The sequence below is a fragment of the Glandiceps talaboti genome, chromosome 3 (genome assembly GCF_964340395.1).
Source record: "Glandiceps talaboti chromosome 3, keGlaTala1.1, whole genome shotgun sequence".
NCBI classification, from domain to species: domain Eukaryota; kingdom Metazoa; phylum Hemichordata; class Enteropneusta; family Spengelidae; genus Glandiceps; species Glandiceps talaboti.
The window spans coordinates 13141685-13165151 of record NC_135551.1 but is presented as its reverse complement, the minus strand read 5'-3'; the positions used below and the strand labels follow the sequence as shown (position 1 = coordinate 13165151).

Sequence of the window (23467 nt, the reverse complement as noted above, 5' to 3'; positions counted from 1 at the left end):
GTGCAATGGATTCATTCAATTTGAGTATAATACATACAGCAATTAATACAAGGGTGTCTTTGTTTAGGGTGTGTCAAATATGATTTATCGTTATGTGGTACTTTATTTTTACGTTCTATGCATTTTGCAGATCACGATTTATTTTGTTCCCGAGAGCCAGAGAACAGACGATGCCATTACAATATGGTAGGTTTTATTTTTATTATGCTAAACAAAAATGAACTTTAATAGGAGGTCTCAGTTGTACTGGACATTCGTTTGCTGCTTCTTGAGTGAGTGAACACCGAAGAGCGTACGCGTGCTACCGTTTTTAATTCTTCCATAACAGGTAGGTTGTTTGTAATCTTTACCAAATCTCGGGATCTGATTTACGTACTACAGTAACTGTTGTGAAATATACTTGTGTCAAACACCTTTTGAACAAGGTTTTGATAACATGCACTACATCGACTTTGAATCTTTGATTCTGTTTATTTTTATGTTTTAAATATTGAAACTGATTACAATTTGTCAATCAGAGTGGAAAATAATACAAACTTAGAATATAGACTTTCCAATAGATCTATCTGTATTTCAATCCCCGTATTCTTATACTTATAACGCCTTTGAGATGGTTAGATATTTTGTGCAACATGCATATTTTAAAGCACTGACAGAAATAGACCTTTTCCAAGTAATGCAAACTGTCCTTTGAAAGAAGTAATTAATACGAAGGTTTCACATATCTTGTTAATAATTAATAATTATATGTATATGCACCTCAATCCAAAGAGTCTATACAAATTCTGATTATCTTTCATCCTAGTTAGAATATCATCAGGTCTGCATTGATTATATTTCAGACACCGACTCCGAAAGAGACATGTTTAAAGAGGTTGTTCTCCTCTCTATCGCATTGGCGGTAGTTTCCTTAAAGGTATGACTACTTTTTTTTTACTGATTTATTGATTTTCAGTCACATCACATCACATCACATCACATCACATCACATCACTGCTCTTCGGTGCATCGACGTCAGTATCTTCGACGTCTTTCTTTTTTCGTCTTCAGGTCTTCGTACAGAGGTAAACTTTCGTTGTTCATGGTCACTTTTTACGGTTCTGCAGCGATTTATAGTTTGTAGTAAGGTAGCATTGGCCCTGTGCACGATTCAATATGCACGACTTTCATAGCTATAATTTCTTTACTGGATTTGAAATATAATAATAGCACGGGAACACATAGAGTTTAAAGAATACAAATTACATTACATTGGAATATTCCCTCCTCCGTAATTATAGCCTGGGCCAATTACGTGTACGTCGTTTGACAATATCGAGTTCAGTTTTCGCTAACACCACAACCTTCCATTCTTGTTTACTGATTTGCATTACACGGAAATGTTGCCATTTAGTGTTTACAAAGTTTTGTTTCTTTTGGAATCGCCAACATTTAGTACAAACCTTTGAAAATAATCTTTAAAACTTTAGGTGTTGCCAGAGACAAAATGTACCCAGAAATGAGTGACATTTTCAGCTTGTTTCCACGTTTGCATTTCAACAAATCGTATTTTTTTAGCTCGTACACAAACAAGAAGTATACGTTAAAATTTATCTCTCTCGAACTCATCAGCAATGTTTTCACCCTTTATAATTATGTGACATGCAACAATCCTTCTGTCTGAATCTTGAGTTCTGTACGTCCACAGATTTAGTGTTGCGCGTCCATTCATTTAGTTTGTGTTGTTTCCAAATTGAGTTTATGCTTGCTTATATGTTTCAGTGTTTGTTATTATAAATTACGTTTTACACGTTCACATTTTAGTTTTCATTTGTCTTCTTAATGTCGTGCCATTTGTCCTTGGTAATTGCTCTGATGACAGTTTGTAATGTCGGGTCTGTTTTTGTTGCTGTCTGGATTTCGCCTAAAGAATAAAGCTTTAGGTGTGGCATTGGTAACGATGAAATTGATATATTCTTCAGCTACCTTTTCCTGTCTACTGCTGGGTTTCGCGTCTTTGTGTGAATGTCTGGACATGTAGTCAGCTGGGTTATCCTTTCCAGGTTTATATAATATTACCTCGAAATTATAGGCTTGTTGCTTCTGCGCCCATCTTTTGATTCTAGCAGGTGGTTTTGAACTCGGATTGTTGTATATCCGCTCTAGTGGTTTGTGATCAGTGGTGATGGTGAATTTCTTACCATATAGATATATACGACATCGTTCACATGCCCATATAATTGCAAGTGCTTCGGGTTCAATTTGTGAGTATCGTTGTTCAACTGCAGTCAGTGATCTGCTTGCGTAACTTACAACTTTGACAGTGTCATTGTCATCTTTCTGAATTAACATTGCTCTTAGGTTAACTAGACTTGCATCTACTCCTAGTTCGGTTTCTTTTGTTGGATCCAAGTATTCCATTACTGTATCGCTTGTGAGAGTTTCCTTCACTTTGGCGAATGCTTCCTGGGGTGTCTCTGTCCACTCCCATTGGATGTTAATCAGTGTTAGTTGTCGCAAAGGTTGGGTAATGGTCGTTTAATCAAGTATGAATCTCGAAAATTAAACAACCATACCTAGAAAGCTTCTGACTTCTGAGACATTGGTTGGTGCTGCTGCATTTTTTATCGCTGTTACTTTCTTTGGATCTGGAGACATTCCTTCAGCAGAAAATATATTACCAAAGTAGAGTAGAGTAGATTTGTTTCTTTAGTATCAGTCCTACTTCACGTAGTCGTTGGAACACACGCCTTAGATTTGTATCGTGTTTGCCTTGATTTGTACCATACACTAATAAGTCATCGCTCATATCCTTACCACCAGACAAACCTTAAAGTGCTTCGCGTACTGCATTCTGAAATATTTCCGATGCTGATGTGATACCAAAGTTCAGTCTTTTATATCTTCGTAGACCAATGAGTGCTGAACGTAGTGTTACGGCTGACAGAACACAACTTTCTGATATTCGCAAAGTGTAAATGTTTTGCGAGGTCACAGTGACAGAAGACAACTTTCTAATATTCGCTAAGTTTTGATGTTTTGCGAGGTCACCATGAACTCTCAGCTGTCATGAATTAATACCTAGAGCAAATGTTTGCATATCACGAATAGTATTCCTCTTCTAAGATGACAACATTAAGTTATTATAAGATCAACAGTGTCAAAGAATGACTGATTACAGACAGTTGGAAAAACGATGACGTGATCACATTGTTTAGCTAGTTTTCATATTTGTCAATATCATTTGCATTGAATTAAAGCGACGGCAACACTTCCGTTTTATTTATTTATGGTGCTGATTATCTTATCATCCAATAATTTGATTATTGTATATTTTGTGTTTATAAGAATTTAATGTTGAAATAAAATACGGATTCATTCTTTGGAAGTGAGAGAGCTGCAGGCAACAGCTAGCCCTAGACAAGAAGCTTCCATCTGCTCCGGGGCCACTTCTAAATGATCCAGGTTAACCATGAACATTGTGTGTAGTTTGAGCTAATTCCCTTTCAAGTCCAAGTCGATCCCGTGTACGGAGTGGAGAGAGAGAAAGTAACATTGGAGGGTTACGTTAACATTAGAGGTCCCCTTCTATTTCTTACGTAGTTATATATCGTGATTCTGGAGATAAATCCAATTGATTAAAGCCTTTCGCATTGTTGAGGTCGGCGATAATTTCATCCATCGTCGGTGTAATGTGTCGCTCTCGTGCTACAGCTTTGTTTGGTTGTCGCATGTCTATACATATATGAATGTTATCAGGGTTGTGCGCTTTAGGAACAGCTACAATTGGACTTTAACCCATGGAGTCGGGCCATCAGTTTTCTCTATGATTCCCGCCTTTTCCATTTCGTCCAGTTTCCGTTCCACGCGTTTACGAATGGGAAGTGGTATACATACGCCTATGTGGTTGAGCCACTGGTCTCACCGTTTCGTCGATATGTAGTTTGACTTGGTAGTTTTTCTATTTTCCGAGTCCTTCGAATGAGTCAATATACTCACGTATAAGTTTATCAGTCTGTGTATCTTCTTTCACATGTTTAACAATTTTGATTAAACCGAGATCTTCTTCTGTTTGATAGTTTAGCAAAGATCCACCGATTTCGCCATTGTGTTTGACGCGATGACTTGGAAATCGATTCGATGTAGTTTAGCGTTTGTCCTCCGAGTTTTCGCTTGGACATCGGCTTTGAATTTTTCCGATTGTGTCAAGAGCTTTTGCACTCTTGTATGGATGGACTAACGTATTAGAGCGTCGAACATTTACTTCATCTTTCAGTTTCATGAAGTCGTGTTCTTCGAGAACGTTGACTGTTGCGCCAGTGTCGATGATAAAGTTAAAAGTTTTACCATTGATAGTGATATCCGCTGTTGGATGTTGGGGTGTGGTCGCCTAAACTTGCCGAGTCTTGATACTGAACAGAAATTGATTTTTTTTCTTCGGTGTCCCCGTCTGATGTGGATTCGTCAGTGCAAACGGCCGCGGCAACACATCTTATAGATCGTTGTTTCTGTGCAATTGCTCGTTATTTTGGTCGTTGATTTGTCTTGGAACGATAGACCTTAGCAAAGTGATTCAACTTTCCACACGAATTGCATTCCTTTCCCCTCGCCGGACATTTACGATCATGGGGATAATGACCATCACAGAAATAACATCATCCGATTTCGTCATGGATGGTTGACTGTGATGTCGAATTGGTCGGCGAGATATACGAGATGAATTTGATCGTATAGCATCGACAGATTTGGCACTTGTTTTGCTTTCTATACTGTAAGCTTGTTCTTCGGAAATGTCGAGTGACTGAGTGTATACATTTCAGTAAATCGTCCAGTGTCATTTCCTCTCTAAGACTCCTAAGAGCTCGTCTCCTTGAATTATCTGCATTTTGATTTCCATGTCTTCATCTTGAATTCACATGCAGACGCTAACTCCTTTAGTCGAGTATAGAATGTAGCGTTTGACTCACCAGGCAGTAACTATGCTTGTCGGAACTGGTATGTGTTGTATTCCAAACTTTTCTTCGGCGAAAAATGTTTGGTTCGTGCATGAAGTGCCTTGTCATAGTCCTTTTTGTCACCTGTATCTAGTTGTCTACGTAGTATTTCTTCGTACGTCTTTCCCAGCATAATATTGTAGCAGTAGGTTTTCGAATTCTTCAACCCATTCTAGGCAACGCGTTCCAATTGAACATCAGCTCTTACTGGAAATGCTTCGAATGGTGGGAACGAAATATATATGTGCAGCCATCATAGACTTCTGTTGTCTTGACTTTTTAGGCATCTATATCGATGAGCTCCTTTCCGTGTTCGTTTGGTTTCCCTCTATCCTCGTCGCCAGTGTAAAGTGTTTTACGTGGACGTGTATATATGTGTGTGAGTGGTTTGATAGAGGTAGACACAGGAGACAGTGTTTGTTATTTGAATGCTTACTACGGTATGATACTTTATTCACATATGTACAGATGGATATAAGGATCAGTTACACTTTGATGAGAAGGTACGGTGGTATGTGGATGTTTAAGTCATTAGGACCACTTGGTGGTTGAATGTCTATTTGTGGATACTAAAGGCACGAACGTCAGAGAAAATGATAAGACGTGTAAATTTCTTTTGTAGTAAATATATTGGTTCCAAGAAAGAAGTGTAGGTATTGCCCCATATTTTGACACAGTAGTTTCTGTGTGGAAGAATTAGTGAGGTGTGCAGTAACAGAAGAATAGATTTCGGAATAAAAAGTGTCGGAGTAGTGAGATTAGTCCGACCTTTGGAGCAATAGATTTGACAACGTTTTAATAATAATGTAGGGAGAATTGAAACAGGTCTATAGTTGCTAACGTTGTCAGCTGCACATTTTTTAAAATAAATTGGCTATATTTAAAGAAACTGGTAAGATCCCTTGGCTCAGTGATGAACAATTGACTATGTGTGCAAGAGGACGAGCGATGATATATGTGCAGCAGGTGTGACAAGTCTCGGGTGAATTTTGTCGTAGCCAATAGCTTTACGTACGTTGGTCTAAAGTTTTTATTTCATTTTAATATCTTGTTGAGAGACAAGGTGGAAGAAGAAAGAGTTGCGATAGTTACCGTCGACTGGTGACTGATGTAAAATGTGATGCAAGGCTTGGACCGATGCCCTTGAAAAAGTTGTTATTTTCATTCGCTATATCGGAACTTTCTGTCAGGGACCATTGTTGAGCATCGTTTGTTTGTCAATTTGTTCAGTACTTCGTTGATCACCTGCTGCGTCTTTTACTATTACTTTGATCATACATACATACATACATACATACATACATACATACATACATGCATACATACATACACACACACACGTACATACGTAATACGTACGTACATACATACATACATACATACATACATACATACATACATACATATACATATACATATACATATGTAGCCTGAGACATAAAGCAGCATGTAAAGTTAGCGATGGCAATTTTACGCCTGAAGATCCTTCTAGTGAAACGGTCCGTAGCGTAAATCCATAATGTAATATCTTACTCGTCTTCTTTCATTTTATGCTTGATATGCTAGCACTCTCCAAGGTGATTAAGCACTCTACTTGGCGAAAGAAGAATGAAACTCTATGCACACACACACACACATACACATCGTCCGACGTACCGTCCGCAATAAACTGTACAAATAAAGAAACATACCGCTCGGAACATCGGATGCACAAGCGACAACTGTTTATACATGAATGAAAACTTAACCCGGCAAATAAATATCTATTCTACGAAGCAAACCAACTACGCAACACATCTGGGATCACAATGGCAAGATCTATACAAGGAAGTGGTGACCCAGCTATCTGTATATAATAACAACCCAAGATCTTAGCCGAGCTGTCTGAATAATATAATATTTATGCAGTGAACTTGAACATATCTATGGAACTGAACTTGGACTCGTTGCCAGTTTGAATATCAGATCGTTTGCTGAACATTACGATGATCTAGTATCTCTCTTAGATATCTTGGATTGTAAGTTTAATTTCTTAGGTTTGTCAGAAACGTGGTTAAATCACAATTCAGATTCGTCTCTCTTTAATTTGCCATTGTATTAAAGTATTACTTCTAACCGGGAAAATTCAAGGAGTGTGGGAGTAGCACTGTACGTTCACAGTTCTTTATCTTTTACCCGTATTGACAACTTCAACATTATGCACTGTGAATCGATCTTTGTAGAAACTGTCATTGATAACAAAACAATCATATATAGTAGGTGTGAATTACAGAAAACATAACACACCACACCACATCTTTAATTCCTCCATAGTCTTGAATCGTGTCTTGACCCAGCTGTCTGCTTCAGAAAAATCCTGCATAATTCTTGGTGATGTGAACATTGATACTTTCATTGACAGTGCAACTTTTATCCCGTACAATACTCTTCTAAATTCGTATAATTTCTACCAAATCATTAATACCGCCACCCATGCATGTCACCGACAACACCAGCACAATCATTGAAACAAATATCACTAATTACTTTGTCAACTGTGGTACAATTCAGTTCGACATCATCACAGATCACTATCCCATTTTTTGTATTATGAAGCACCTCAAACATATGCTGAAACCAGCAAACTCAACCCAAATACTTGACTTAGTATAACCCTGATGCTTTCTTATCTGACTTGAATGATACATCTTGGCAACCTGTCTATGACTGCACAGACCCAAATCTTGCCTACGAAGTCTTTTACAACATATTTCATAACATATCACGTCCATACCAAAACCAATAGTATCCGCAAATCCTGGCTATCACGGCATACTTACAAAACTATATAGAAATATTCTAACAAAACTCCTTAAGTCGGTAAAGAAACGTTATTATTTCAATAAATTTCAAGGTTCGTACGTACGTATGTACGTACGTACGTACGTACGTGTGTGTGTGTGTGTGTGTGTGTGTGTGTGTGTGTGTGTGTGTGTGTGTGTGCATGTATGTATGTATGTATGTATGTATGTATGTATAAAGAAATGTATATGGAATTTGTGAGACAGTCCGAATAAATAGATGTAAAATCAGACATTTCGAATAAAAATTCTTTATCAAGGTATTTATAGGCAAGCTTTAGACATATTAGGTAAACACCTGAATATATCTAAATGTTATGGAACAGAACGACAACCGTGCGTGATTAAAGGTTATACGTGTGAAACGTTCTAATATTCGCACGCACCAAATAGAACCCAATAGAACACGCCCGAATTTTTTTTTTTTTTAAAAGCGTGATTAGACCGGAAATGACGTGAATAATCTTTTAACTCCAAGGGGTGCCAGTGTTCCCAGACTGAAAATGAGTTCCTCTTCTTTTAACCTCAATACTTTCTCATCAACAGAAACCTTACAAATTCCTGAAATAGACATATCTGATACACTGTGATCGTTGGTATTAAAATGAATAGATACGGGATAGTTACGATTCTTTTGTCTGGTCAGACGGAGATGTTCCACGAAACGATCACCAAGACGACGTACAGTCGAACCTGTAATAAAAAACACATATTTTTGGCATGTAATGAAATACACTACATTAGTACAAATACAAGTAAATCTACTCGTAACAGCCACACTGTTCTTATGTCCAAAAACATGATTAGTATTAATAATGAAACGACATGTACCACATCGAGTACGGTCGCATTGAAGTGAACCAGCATTAACTTCCAATTCATAATGTTCTGTATGGACCACCATGCCATATCTCTAAGATTGGTATAACGACGCCGAGCTGTTAAAGGTACTTCAGGAAATAATGAAATGATAACCCTATTAGAACGTAAGATATAAAAATGCTTGTATATAATGTTCTTAACTATAGTGGAAAAGGGATGGTATGTTAGATAGAGCTAATATGGGACGATCGTTGTTACTCTTCTGATCATGTGATTTGATACAAACTTCCCTAGACAAAGATGACACCTTAAGTAAAGCCGACACTGGATAACAACGTTGATGGAAGTACGTGCAAAATTCACCAGACCTTTCTCTGAAATCCAAATCACTACTACAAATACGACGTAAACGAAGTAATTGTGAATAGGGAATGGAATCTGTACACTTATTAGGATGTGATGAACCATACTGCAAATATGAATGTGAATCAGTAGGCTTAGTATAAATAGATGTAGCTATATCATCACCATCAATCCTAAGGGCGATGTCAGGGAAATTGATATTTAGTACAGAAATATCATAAGTATACTGAATAGCAGGATTAAAATTACATATGTAGTTAATAAATTGCATAAGTTCCTCAAGTTTGAGTGAAGCTGCACCAACGCCATCATCAACAAATCGTTTATATAGATCAGGTAAGATCCCTTGATACGAGCTGAAAATAAGGTGTTCTTGATAAGACATAAATAAACAAGCATAACTAGGTCCAAGACAACTTCCCATAGCAACGCCGCGTTTCTGCACAAAATAACTGTCATTGAAGGTAAAATTATTACACGTAAGACCAAGTTCAGCCAATCTCAGAAGTACGTGGGTAGGAGGTTCAAGTACAGGTCTTAAATTAAGGTAGTGTTCGATTGCAACTAAACCTTCATTATGCATGCATGTATGTATGTATGTATGTATGTATGTATGTATGTATGTATGTATGTAGGTACATATGTATGTATGTATGTATGTATGTATGTATGTATGTATGTATGTATGTATGTTTAAAGACACTGATCTAAAACCTAAACTGTTTGATGCCCATATGAGAACCTTCGAACATCAATATAACCGACCAGACATTACTATCATCGATGTACAGAACAAACATGCAATATTAGTTGAAGTGTTCACACCCTTTGATGCACATATTCCATAGTGTTTTCAAACTCTCACTAGAAATAAACACCACAGGCTTTCGTTCAGAAATAATAGTTATTGTCATAGGAAGTCTCGGAAATATATATCATAAGGTCGCAAGTGGTTTGATCAAAGCTGGTTTAAATAGAAATAATACCAAATTTATTACCAAATACTGTAGTCAAAGCTCTATAATAGGTTCTTACAAAATATGCGGAGAATGTGATGTAGCCGGTACCATAACAACTAGATATTACGTCAACGTTTGTCATAGGTGTCCAAGAGATAGTCGTTCACTAGTCACTATGATTTCCTGCAAGGTATTGTGTGTGTGTATTCTTTTGAAGAAGTATGTACATACTTTACCTGTACATGCTATTTCCATGCATTGAGTTGAAAATAAATGAATTTGATATGTATGTATGTATGTATGTATGTATGTATGTATGTATGTATGTATTCTTATTCAAGTTCCTTTCTCAACACCTCAGGCCCTAACTCGACGAAACTCAGAATTCATTGGAAGTTAAATGGATTAGACGTTAGAATGTATTGTATTTAACTGAAGTATTTCAATATTGAACTATTTACCTACTTGGCATAAACCACTAATCCTTCGAAGCATATTGTCCAGTTGAATTACGATTAATTGATAACACATATTGGATTATTTAGATGTTTGATTATGTAATTGTATGTATTGAGTATCGTTTGTATGTATTCGTATCTCTTGTGCAGATTGTAAATATAGATGTGAACATTGAAAACTCAGACTGTGTGTGGTTGTTGTTTCTTCATAACTGTACACTTAACACTTGCATCCCAAACAAAGCCAACGGCGACACCTCAGGCTCCAATATAAATTATTATATGCAACTGGTACTTGTTCATAGCTGGGCAACAGGAAATTGGTTACATATGTATGTACGTATGTATGTATGTATGTATGTATGTATGTATGTATGTATTGTACATTCCTTCTTGTTCAAGTTCCTTTCTCAACACATCAATAAGTAAATGGGTGTGGTTTTTTTTGAATGCTTGAAGAAGTAAACTTAACGTCGCTGTTACCTAAGTCATAACAGGACAGGTTCTGATAATTAATACAACTATTGTAACTGTCCATCAACTGAATAATGTGTAATAATTTAGTGTAACTGTTTGCATACAGCTTAATGACTAGTTTGTTGTCATGTATTTGTGAATTTTAAACAAGTTATGTTTCTTCTTCTTTTACATGGTAAGGACTCTCCTATCAATGAAAGGCAAGCAGTTGGTATGTTACACAATATCTTTATATATATAAACATCACTAAGTCTTTATAGTGAACAAAACATTGGATTGTTATATATACCACTAGGAACCCAGCCACTGGAGGTGATACAAACAATGGGCACTTTGTTAATATATTTCCTCATGCTTTTTGTGAGTGACCTAATAATTTGATAAAAAAAGGAAACGTCTCATTCTAATCCAGATGTTTGTAAATGTCAATTTATTTACTTCTAAAAATATCTAGGAGGAGTTATTTCACTTTATAGGTCGTAAATAAAGAACTTCTATATAATCTACAATTGAAACATTGAAAAAATAAACTTTTTTGTCAGACATAATAACTTACACGCATTTCCATAATATCCACAAAAGTATCAATTCACCATTTGGTAAATGTAATTGTGTATGGTATGATAAAGCCAGTTACATTGATTTTTTGGGTCCATACCCAAAACCCAGCGCCCCCCCCCCTCCCCTCCCATGAATTACGATTTCCACTTATTACTGTACCAGACCTACACAATGTCTTGTTTTCGATACTTTAATACTTTTGATTGACTATATATTGTTGGTTGTCTCACCAACAAAACAATACCTTTTACAGCCAAGGTAGCTTTATTTATTAGATTCGAAAATTCTGCATGTGTTTGTGTGTGTGTGTGTTTGTTTGTTTGTTTGTTTGTTTGTTTGTTTGTTTGTTTGTTTGTTGTATGTATGTATGTATGTATGTATGTATGTATGTATGTATGTATGTATGTATGTATGTCTGTCTGTGTGTCTATCTGTATTTCTGTCTGTGTTTGTGTGTGTCATCATTTTATCAAAATGGCTAGCCCAATTAATTCAAATTTGATACATTCTATAGTGTAATTAAAGCGTGGTGATGTAGCGTTTAGTTTATTTATGACCCATGCATTTGCATAATTAATGATTTTCAGTAATTAGGCTACATCTTACATAAGCACCCTTCAAATTCAATAAAATTGGTACATCCTTGAAACATTGCTAATCGCATATATTCTATTGTATGCCAACAATTATAATGTGTAGGAACGAAAAACATCAAGAATGTCCTTACGGAAGGCATTTAGTTTAAATCTGGTTAGTTTTAGTTTCAGCTTTGGTAAATATTTCCTTACATGTCATGCAAGGTTTTTCATTTGAGTATTGTTATATGTTCCTTAGGATGTGAATTTCGATGTTTCACCGGCGAGTGTGTTCCCCAGGCCGAGGTGTGCGATGATAACAATAACTGTCCTAACGGTGAAGATGAACACCCTATAGAGTGCTTTCAGAGCCCTGTAGTTTCCTCTTACTCTTATGAGTATGGTAACGTGGGTGGTAAGGAATAAATTGTCGGCATTACAAGTTGCTATTAGTAAATTTTTGGTAATGGTTGCTTTATTCTTTGTTCTGAATTTTAACCGACACAATTTCAATGCTTCTTCTTCCACAATTAGTGCAATCTTAAACTTATGCTGCAGTTGATATATTTAACTATATCCCATGTTTTTATTCCATAAACCAGCGCTTGTTTACTTTCCAAACCCACATATCCCCTCAAGTTGTGTTTTCACTTACAACTAATTTTAATATTGTAGTTAGAATGACACTTGTTTATTTCAAAAGTAAACACAAAAGTAAAATATGGAAATAAATAAATGTTATTTTAATGTGACAGTGAATGAAACCCTTCACATTCGATAACAACACATTTTCCATATAGGTGATATTTCACATACACAACGGATTTGTAATTTTTCATTTCATTTCTATTCTGTTTTCATTTCAGAATGTGTATACAATTGTATTAACTTCGCTGGTGAAGACACCTGCATTGGGACTAATGATTTGTGCAACGTGTTCCCAAATTGTAAAGATTGGAGTGATGAATTAGATCCAGCACACGGATGTAATGAAGTTTGTACGAGCACCCTCATTTATCAAGTCACATTGATGCTAAACTTTACTAGTCTTTAACCCATCTAACCAACACATTCGTTCAGGAGTAAATACAATATCTCGCCTGACTTTGCACACCTAGTATAAGTAGTTAACATATATATAGTAATCACCATGTCTATATTACAGGTGATGTCCCTTTACATATTAGCACTTAACACTTTAGACAAAGTACTGTAAAAAAACACCAATGATGTTGTAGCTCATCATTACAGTTGTTGTTGTTTTTGTCGTCGTTGTTGTTGTTGTTTGTTTGTTTGTTTTTTTGTTTTTTTGTTTGTTTGTTGTTGTTTTTTTGGGGGGTGGGGGTTATAGGATGATTAGCCACATGCTAATCCAACCATGTTGTTAGCTATGTGAATTGCGTGGTTATTTTACTGTTGACATTTGCAGTATCTTAATTATGAAAGCCTGTTAGTACCATCACAAAAGCAAAAAAATATCTTGTGTTGTCAATAAATTATCTCATGCGCACGAGATATTATCTCGAGCGAACGAGATATTGTCTTGAGTGCACAACATATTTTCTCATTATCTCAAGAAACCATCCAGTTATCTCGAGAAACTATCGAGATCTCGATATAATTTTTTCTATTTTTTTCTTTCGGAGAGTTATCTCGTTATCTCGAGAAGTATCTCATTATTGATATAATTTTAAAAATAAAATTTAGCTTTCAGAAAACAAATTATATTGTTATCTCAAGAAAGTATCTTGTTATCTAGATATACTATCTCGGGATCTCGATATAATTTTTTCTTTAAAAGAAAAATAAATATGAAAGCCCATTAGGGACATTAAAAAAATTGTTTTCGGAAAATGAAAAATTATCTCGTTATCTCGAGATACTATCCTGAGATCTTGATATAATTTTTTGAGAAAACGAAAACGAAAAAGTTGCTTTCAGAAAACAAAATACAGGCCCGTTTGCACTACCATTTTCACCAACTTCAGTTGTGGTGTTGTGTTTTATAGAGTTTTGAACTTCAGGGTTTTTGGACTCTTTTTCAGATATTCATTAAAATACATATGTATGTATGTATGTATGTATGTATGTATGTATGTATGTATGTATGTATGTATGCATGTATGTATGTAAAGTTTCTCCTGATAATGATAATGAGATAGTTTCTCGAGATAATGGGATACCTTTCCGTTTTCCGAAAGCAAACATTTTTTTAAAATTATATCCAGATCTCGAAAAAGTTTCTCGAGATAACGTGTCATGCGCTCGAGATAATATCTCATTTGCTTGAGATAATATACACACAACTTATCTTCTCGAGTGCACAAGATATTTTTTTTTTTGCTTTTGTAGATGGCACTAACGGGCTTTCATACTGTGTAACCGTTGGGTGATAAACCATTTTTAAAAAAATTATGTACCTAACTACTGCCGCTATATATTTGCAATATATACCATCATTCCAATGTTGCTATTGGTGTGGTCTTGTTATTTAGTATTGCATTCGTCACTGTTGGATCTTTATCCACTTCCCTACCCATCCTCTAAGTATTGTTATCTTTGCAATGTACACTATCATTTGACTGTTGGTGAGGTCGTGGTTTGTCACTAGGCATTTTGATTGGTATCTGTACAAATATACCAGTATTTGGTTGTTGCTAAGGGCATGGTCATGTTTTTTATGGCCAGTTGTTCCAATATGTCTTGAACAATCTCTGTAGATTAACACCTAGAGATCCCCAACAAATTCCAGACCCATTCACCTTAGTTTTCGAGATATAACTACTTGATAAATGTCCACGTTTGTATATTCGAATTTCTACATCAAAGATGGGCTAATAATGTCCTGAATATTACTGTATCGACATATATCCTAAAATATCACTATGACATTTCAGCCCAATCTGTCAAATATGTTTGGAATTAAAGATATTTGATCGAAAAGTCAACAGACGTTCAGGGGAAGTACGTTCGATCATGTTTGTTTGTCTCTTCGTCAGTGCATGCGTCCATCTATCTATCGTTTATGCGTGTCCACCTGTATATCAAACATGCATAGGCCAATTTCAACCAAACATTTGACAAATGTCAGGTGCCAGTCCGCATACGTATGGAACTTCATTATGTCGCCTTCATGATAACTGTGAAATGGTGGCCACGTCTTTCCCATTGACATCACGTATGTGCACATACCAGATAGAGACGTTATTTATGTGTCTGCACAAAGTTATCAGTAGCAAGCCTTCTAATGATACATCGACCTTTAATCCTTTCCGCCATCTTCAAGGTCAAACAGGCATAAACCTTTATAAAACTTCACATTTTGCCTATTAACTTTACAAGCTCTTCTCCGCTGTTGGCTATGGTTACTCTTTTGCAGCCATCAGTTGGGGTCTTACCCCTTTCAAACTCTGCTGGAGAGTTTTGCAATCATAGCTCTTGGCGGGAGACGCCATCACATTACACCATTGTGTTGAACCATGAATCTTTGATTATTGCTGCTCTCGATCTGCTGGGCATATCAATGTCATTCTCAGCATTTCATATCCTTCACGAATCGTTTATTATTTACAAATACTATTAGGATACACACTTTAAATTTTGAAAAAACTAAAAAAAAACTATCATTAGATATTATGCATTCTCTAAATTCCTTATATTCGAGTAGAAAATATATATCGAAAACATCTACCCTTGCTATGTATGTATGTATTATTAATTTACGTAAGTCTTTTGGGATAATTCGATAATGATATATGTATTATTAATTGTAGCAGAAAACTGAATATGCGTCTAGGGGTAATTCCTAGGTAAAACAAAGCCTTAATCTCGTTTGCTGTAAAACTGCAACATATTCTTGTTAATATTAATTTAGCCTACTGCCTACATACTTGGTAAAATTGGACATATGGCTGGTAAACATTTGTAATTTGATTTGATATCAAATTAATGAACTGTTTCACAATTTCAAAATTTAATTTAATTGTCCTAAAGGCTTGCTTGCTACCTATTAATATCACAAAAGCTGTTTGCCTGATAATATATTATGTTTATCCTACAGTCGGAAAATACCTTTGCTTCAAAGGAATTGCCCGATAACAATACAACTCATACTTATGCCCAGTGGCATCAACTAAAGTCAATCATTTCATTCTCTGTGACAATATATATATTCTGACACTGCGTTCTGTCACCAGGAAACTTATTTTCCTTTATGTTATTCATGAACAGTTGGTGATTGCCGGTGTTCCGGGTGTCTAGGCTGTTCCTGTACGTATTATGTTGAATCTGGCTTGACTTATGTCATTTGCAATTGTACTAATGGTTATTCTGGAGATGGGTTACTTTGTAATGGTAAGTATAACTCATGTAGCGCTGGCGAATACCCATCAATCAAACCTCTTTGATGTAAATAGCGGACCAAGAAAGTTTCATTCTCAGTATGTGCTATAGGTACTTTAAATTTCCATTTATATAATCACATGCGCTAAAAATGTGACATTAAATGTGATTTTGAAGGTTTCAAATGGCATTCCAAATACTGTATAAGGACCAACGATAGAGACGCTTGTTGTTCTAATTGAGATAATCCAAATATGATATTTTATATATATCTCTTTCAAACACTACAAAGGTACTAGCATGAATAACCGGACCATGTTTGAGAGGAATAGAAACTAAATGTAGTATTTTGTGTTTGGATTCTTACGTTTGTTTGCGCGTATGTTATGACTCACGTTTTCAAAACTGCAAACCTAATGGAGTAGACACCCATTGTCGTGAATGGACAACGACCACACAATAAACTTAGTAGATTCTGTTTGAATGTATGTTTACCGGTAATATAACTTATAGCCCATCCAGTGTCAGGTTTGAGAGCTATGAGTGACAATATCAGGGTCAGTGAAATCAAAATATGCACACAAGTTAGAGTGGCTATTTTTTTATTCTTTGTTTCTCATGACCAAATTATGACAAGTCGTACTGACCGAAAAGCATAATAAATCTTTTTCTGCATGTTGTTTTCTTGATGTCCCTGACTACTTTTAGCCATTTATTTGTAGTAATCAATATTTGTATTTCCTATATTTAATTTATTGTTTTCGTCTAACCAGAACTTTTGAAAGATAAAACTATGCAATTGAAAAGAAAAGCATGTTGAATTAAATTCGCTTTTGAATATTTAGAATATTTTTTTCTTGTTTTGGACATCTCAATTTTCAATAGGAGGTGGGAATGCTGTAACTCAAATGACCAACTTTCGGTCGTTGTGGGCCTACTCGCAAGCACGTTTGATTTTACAAAATTTTACTGTCAAATGTTCACTTTATCCCAATTAGATCTTTTTGAGTTCAAAAATCATACTTTAAAAACCCATAGTCATGTGAATGTACAAAATCAAACGTCGCCCTCTACAGGCTGATCAGAAACAAATCAAAACGTCACAGATGGCAACATGTCTATGGTACAAGTGTGTATGTGGAGAAAACTGTTATTAATCACTGAAATACGGGATCTGTGACTATAGTTTTTGAGTTCAAAACCTAAGTGTGGGTGGGTGGGTGACAATATACCCTTAATAGAATTCAGAATGTCATGTCATGTATTTCAACATATCGAAAATTGCATGCTGTAACATAATCAGACAATTGACATCTATGGGTTTTTAATGAGTATGTATGTATGTATGTATGTATGTATGTATGTATGTATGTATGTATGTATGTATGTATGTATGTACAAGCAATCAGGCAGGTAGGTAGGTAGGTTTAAGTAAGTCGGTACTTAGTGCGTGAGCATGTACGTACATTGTTTGGGTGGGTGGATGAGTGAGTGGGTGAATGGGTCATGGGTGAATGGATAGGTTGGTAGATAGGTCGACAGTAAGGTAATTAGATAAGTAGCGAGAGTGGCAGAGTCGACATGTAGGCAGTATATCATGTATTCATCATTAGTCTGTGTTGTAAATGTTATATGGTTGTTCTCAATCTCACGTTTCCATCACAGTCTCTCTACACATAATATCTGCTCCAGAAATTCACTTTAAAATGAAAGCAAATGTAAAGTAAACATGTCATTGGGCAGTCTTTCCTATCTTACAATCCTAGGTTCATTATTACCAATCATTGTTTATATGATAAGCTGTTCCCTATCTTTCTAGCCTCACCGACCACAACAGTAACCGCCACCCCTCAGACGACCAGTCACACGGTCACCACTCAGCCGACCAGTCAGACAACCACCACTCAGCCGACCAGTCAGACACCCACCACTCAGCCGACCAGTCAGACACCCACCACTCAGCCGACCAGTCAGACACCCACCACTCAGCCGACCAGTCAAACAGTCACCACTCAACCGACCGGTCAGACAACCACCGTTCAACCAAGCACATCTCAACCAGCGTCCAATAAGATTCACTGTGAGGCCGATGAAATGTTTGTAGCTGTTCCCATGGAATGGATGGCCACTGAATTCCAGCTTGGAGAGACAGACGCAACCGGATTCCACCTTAATGATCCATCTTGTGTTGGAACTATGGAGGATGGTGTATTTGTGTTTAGAACCATGCTATATAACTGTTTGACTACGTCATTGGTAAGAGAGCATAGGCCAAACACCGTTTTTGAACATCCTAAAAGTATCATTATCTGTAACAAAACAATATGACATTACATGTCAAATTTCACATTACAGCCCGCTGCCTACCTAAAGGTTAATATTCTGAAACACGATTTATAAAATAAAATAAAATGGATGGATAGATGGATGGGTGGATGGCTTGGAGGTGAATGAAACTATTGATGATTTGGTGGGTGGATGGAGGGATGGATTGATGGTTGGATTGGTGGGTGATGGAGGGATGGATGGATAGATGGATGGATGAATGGGTGGCTTGGTAACTGGGTGGGTGGGTGGGTGGGTGCAATGATGGATGAATGGATTAATGGATGGATGGATGGGTATGCAGAAATATGGATGTATGGATGGGAGTATTTGTCAAGAGCAGAATAAACAAAAATATTTGATATCGGTATATGTAATTATTTTCTTATCATGGGCCAATCACCATTTTGAAACATTCTAAAATCGTCACTATCTGTAACCAAACAATATAACATTATATTCCGAATGACACATTTCAGTCAGCTGCCTACCTAAAGGTTAACATTCTGGAAAAAAATACTTAAAAAGTAAAATGGATAGGTGGATGGATGGATGGATGGCTGGCTGGCTGGCTGGCTGGCTGGCTGGATGGATGGGTGGATGGGTGGATTTGACAAGGGTCGAATAAACATAAATATTTGATATAGTGAGGTACATGTCATTATTTTCTTATATTAAGGAGTTACAAGATGGCAACATCAGCTACAGTAACATGGTCTTCTCTGCAGGAAACAGAAAACTTTTTGAAATGACATGTTTGTATCCAACGGAATACCATATTGCTGCACCCATTCACATCGTTTCCAATCCATGGTAAGTGACAAATGTTTATAATATATATTTCCTATAACAATCTGTTTAGTTTTTGATGCATGGCAACATATTCTAGTGTAAATAAAAGAAATGATAGTCTTTAATACCAGAAAATAGTTACATTTTTTTTCCTGGAGTGGCGTTCCCTTTAATGGCTCCCGTGTATGGCTGGTCATATGGGTTGGGCCAATACAACTTTATACTTGAAATTCAAATAGAGTATATTCTGATACAATGGGCAATGTGATTATCTATATGATAATTAGTCTAAAATATCCGATCAGCTAACGATAAGCTATATTAAAGTGGTTGTAGTTCTAAACAATGTATCACGATTCTTCATGACTTTTTTTGACACATTTTTCTTTACAAAACATATTTGCTATAATGTGCTATTCATGATATTCACAATTTCAGAGTTACAATTGTCCCTTGGACTAAATGAAGTATGTTCTTTATTCATCTTACAGTCCTAGCTTTGTTCACTTCTTGGGATTTGGCAAATACACCATTGAAGCAACATTCTACAGCAACAACAGTTTCACTGGTACCTTAGACCCTGCTACTGACTTCCCCATTGTAATATGTGATGACACTTTCATATACTTTGGTATCGCTGTTAAAAGCAATGACTATAATCTGGAACTGTTAGTGCAGAACTGTTTCATATCGGACAGTGCGGATCCTAGGCTTAGCTCAGTGTCATATGATATTCTTACTGATGCGTAAGTTTAATGTCAGTTTATATTTAAATTATTTGTAATTATTTTAATTCAATCAATCAATCAATCAATCAATCAATCAACCAGTTTATTTATTTAGTTATATAGTTATTTATGTTTGATTACTTATGTGTGTTTGTAATTTGTATATTTATTTGTGTGTGTGTGTTTGTTTGTTTGTTTGTTTGTTTGTTTGTTTGTTTGTTTGTTTGTTTTGTTTTGTTTTGTTTTGTTTTTTGTCGGTCTACTTATTTATTGCATTTAGTTATGATGCATTCGAAGTCTACAGGTCGCCACAGGCCTTCCATGTGTAGGGCGAATGACAAATTATACGTTTAGACCTTTAAGAACAAGTCTTACGGTTTTTATATTAGTTTGCGACAGAAATGATGACGATTTTGTTGTTGTTGTTGTTGTTGTTGATGATGATGATGATGATGATGGTGATGATGATGATGATGATGATGATGATGATGATGATGATGATGATGATGATGATGATGGTGGTGGCGGTGGTGGTGGTGGTGACGATGATGATGATGATGATGATGATGATGATGATGATGATGATGATGAGATGATGATATTGTTGTTGATATTACAAGTCAAAATATTTTATATAACAAGAAATATAAAATATATCTTAAACCATTATAAATACTTGTTTCATTTAATATCATAAGCTTTGTATTATTATTTTTTCAACTGTCATCACTTAAAGTAAGTGGCATAGTTGGTAAGTCAGTCTATAAATTTGTGTACAACATATACATACCTACATGACAGGTTATGGTTGGCTAAGAAATAAAACATGGAGAAACGTTTATATTGTGGCCCATGGAAAGTGAACAATCATAAGAAAGTGGTGATAAGCATTTTGATACACACCCTGTTATCAAACCACTCAATACTAAAATATCTATGTATGTTTTTTTCAGCTGCCTAAGTGCTGGTGTGGCTGGTTATGAGCAAGTCTCTGGAAATACGTTGGAGAAACTGTTTTGTGTGGATATCTCGGACATTCTTCAGGGAGTCAAAGTGACTGTTGCGGATGATATTGAACTGTACCTACATTGCTCTATTATGGTATGCAAAATAGATGACGTGGGAACTCCTTGTGACCTGGTATGTACTAAAATAACTACAGAAAAGAACCTATAACATTTCTTTCCTATTAATATATATATATATATATATATATATATATATATATATATATATATATATATATATATATATATATATATATATATATATTAAATATAGTCCAATTATTGATATTGGCAATTGACAATAGCTATACTGCCATTGAACATTGATCTTAGGTCACTGTTAGAGATTCAACTTTCTGTTCTGTGGTATATTATTACCTTGTAAGTCGTGCAAGTCAGCGATTATCTGTTACAGCCGATTACCATTCTTTTATATAATATGTAAATACGTACTTATTGCCAGCAGACTTTATTTCTAATTTACGTACATTAAAGCTTTCGTCCTGATATTGTCTTTACCAAGAATTGGCATGTTTCAATACCATATCGATTGGTATGCGCAATTAAGTATGTATGATTAATAGTCCAGTATACAATAAACAGAATTAATATTTCACACATCAAATTATATTACAAACATTTAATGCCTGACAACCTATATTTAAGGTGTAACTACAAAGAGTTACATAAACCAAATCATTAAAGGGTTAAGTCTCTCCCCATTCACTCTTTTATAGGGATGTGTGAATGGACTCAAAAGAGAATTTGGTGAAGTAACTACTGGATCTACTCATTCCTTCATAACTCATGGTCCATTTACTTCCACTCAAGGGGAAAGGTGTGTTGTTTGACAGCTTGTCCTTTTTCAACATAAAATATTATTATGCCCCATATTACCACCACGTTACTACTAATAAGCGTAGCTGGCACGTAAAACCTTTCAACACTAAATAAGGAGTTTGTATTCGGGTCATTGTACATCACAACAGTTGTCAGTTGTGTTGTACTTGAAATATGAGTAAACGTCCTCAATGGCAATTAGTTCACTTATACCTCTCTTAAACTCAAGCTTGGACATATACCCATATTGTTCTGCGAGAAAACCGTCATGATAAAGAGGTTTTGTAAATAATCATCTTCGACTTGTAACGACAGGTTCACCATGTCGCTATTATTTTCATAACATACTTATCATACCCAGAACGCCGAATTGCATTATATTTCATTTCCATTTTTTTCTAGATGCACCAATACGTGAACGATCAGAAGGCCGGAACCAGGACATCTACCCAGGCCACGTCCAAACGATTTGAAGACATTATCTGCGAATTCATAGTTGTATTGCATTGGTGGTGGTAATTTATGTATTAATTAAACATCAATCTTTAAAAAATTGATTATGTAATTTATATTGTCTTATTGTTAGTGTAATTAACGTCTATGATTTTGGTTTTCGGTATTAATAAAATTATCATCATTAAAAGCAAAATTAAGTTGTGATTGCCCATTAATTAGATTAACTATCATATATGTAAATAGATAAATGCATCCAATTAGATCTATATACACTTACATCTTTAGGATTTCAAGCTGAATAAGTTTAGGTCTGAAGTAAGATGACATTAAAATATTGAAATCAAACACGGTGAAATAAAACAAAGATGTACTGTAAGTGCTTGCTGAAATTTGATGAAAAAGATACACAACAGGGATGAAATTCTCAAAATAGTTTTCAATGATACAGTGTTGAATAATCCTTTGTAATGTGAGAAACCAATATGCTTAAGATATGCAATAGTATTCGAGGAGTAGTGATCATGAGACATTGATCAGTCGGGTAGACAGACAGACAGACAGACAGACAGACAGACAGACAGACAGACAGACAGACGAATGAATGAACGAATGGGCAGACAGACAGACAGACAGACAGACAGACAGACAGACAGACAGACACGGAAAAAACTAACAATGATATAATAGTCAATAATATATATATATATATATATATATATATATATATATATATATATATATATATATATATATATATATATATAACTCGGTGTCTGATGATCGCAATATGCGTGAAACTCCGAGTTACACCCAAGAAAGAGTTCCAGTACTACCAAAACTATATATATATATATCGGAATATTCATGCTACACAAATTAGCCAAAAAATACGGTAAAGAAAACATAGGTCTATATAGGGACGACGGACTAGCCGCCTTCAAGAACATCA

General features: G+C 35.6%; 1 protein-coding gene across 1 annotated transcript; it reads left to right on the top strand.

Moving 5' to 3' along the window:
* The first annotated feature begins 253 nt into the window (after positions 1–253).
* On the top strand, positions 254–22577 carry LOC144432789 (uncharacterized). Its single transcript, XM_078121067.1, has 12 exons — positions 254–328; positions 843–916; positions 11073–11103; positions 12289–12444; positions 12896–13027; positions 16260–16382; positions 18190–18626; positions 19375–19508; positions 19979–20233; positions 21169–21355; positions 21960–22060; positions 22465–22577. The coding sequence occupies exons 2-12, from the start codon at positions 863–865 to the stop codon at positions 22478–22480; spliced, it is 1626 nt and encodes a 541-aa protein (XP_077977193.1). The 5' UTR covers positions 254–328; positions 843–862; the 3' UTR covers positions 22481–22577.
* The last annotated feature ends 890 nt before the right edge of the window (positions 22578–23467 follow it).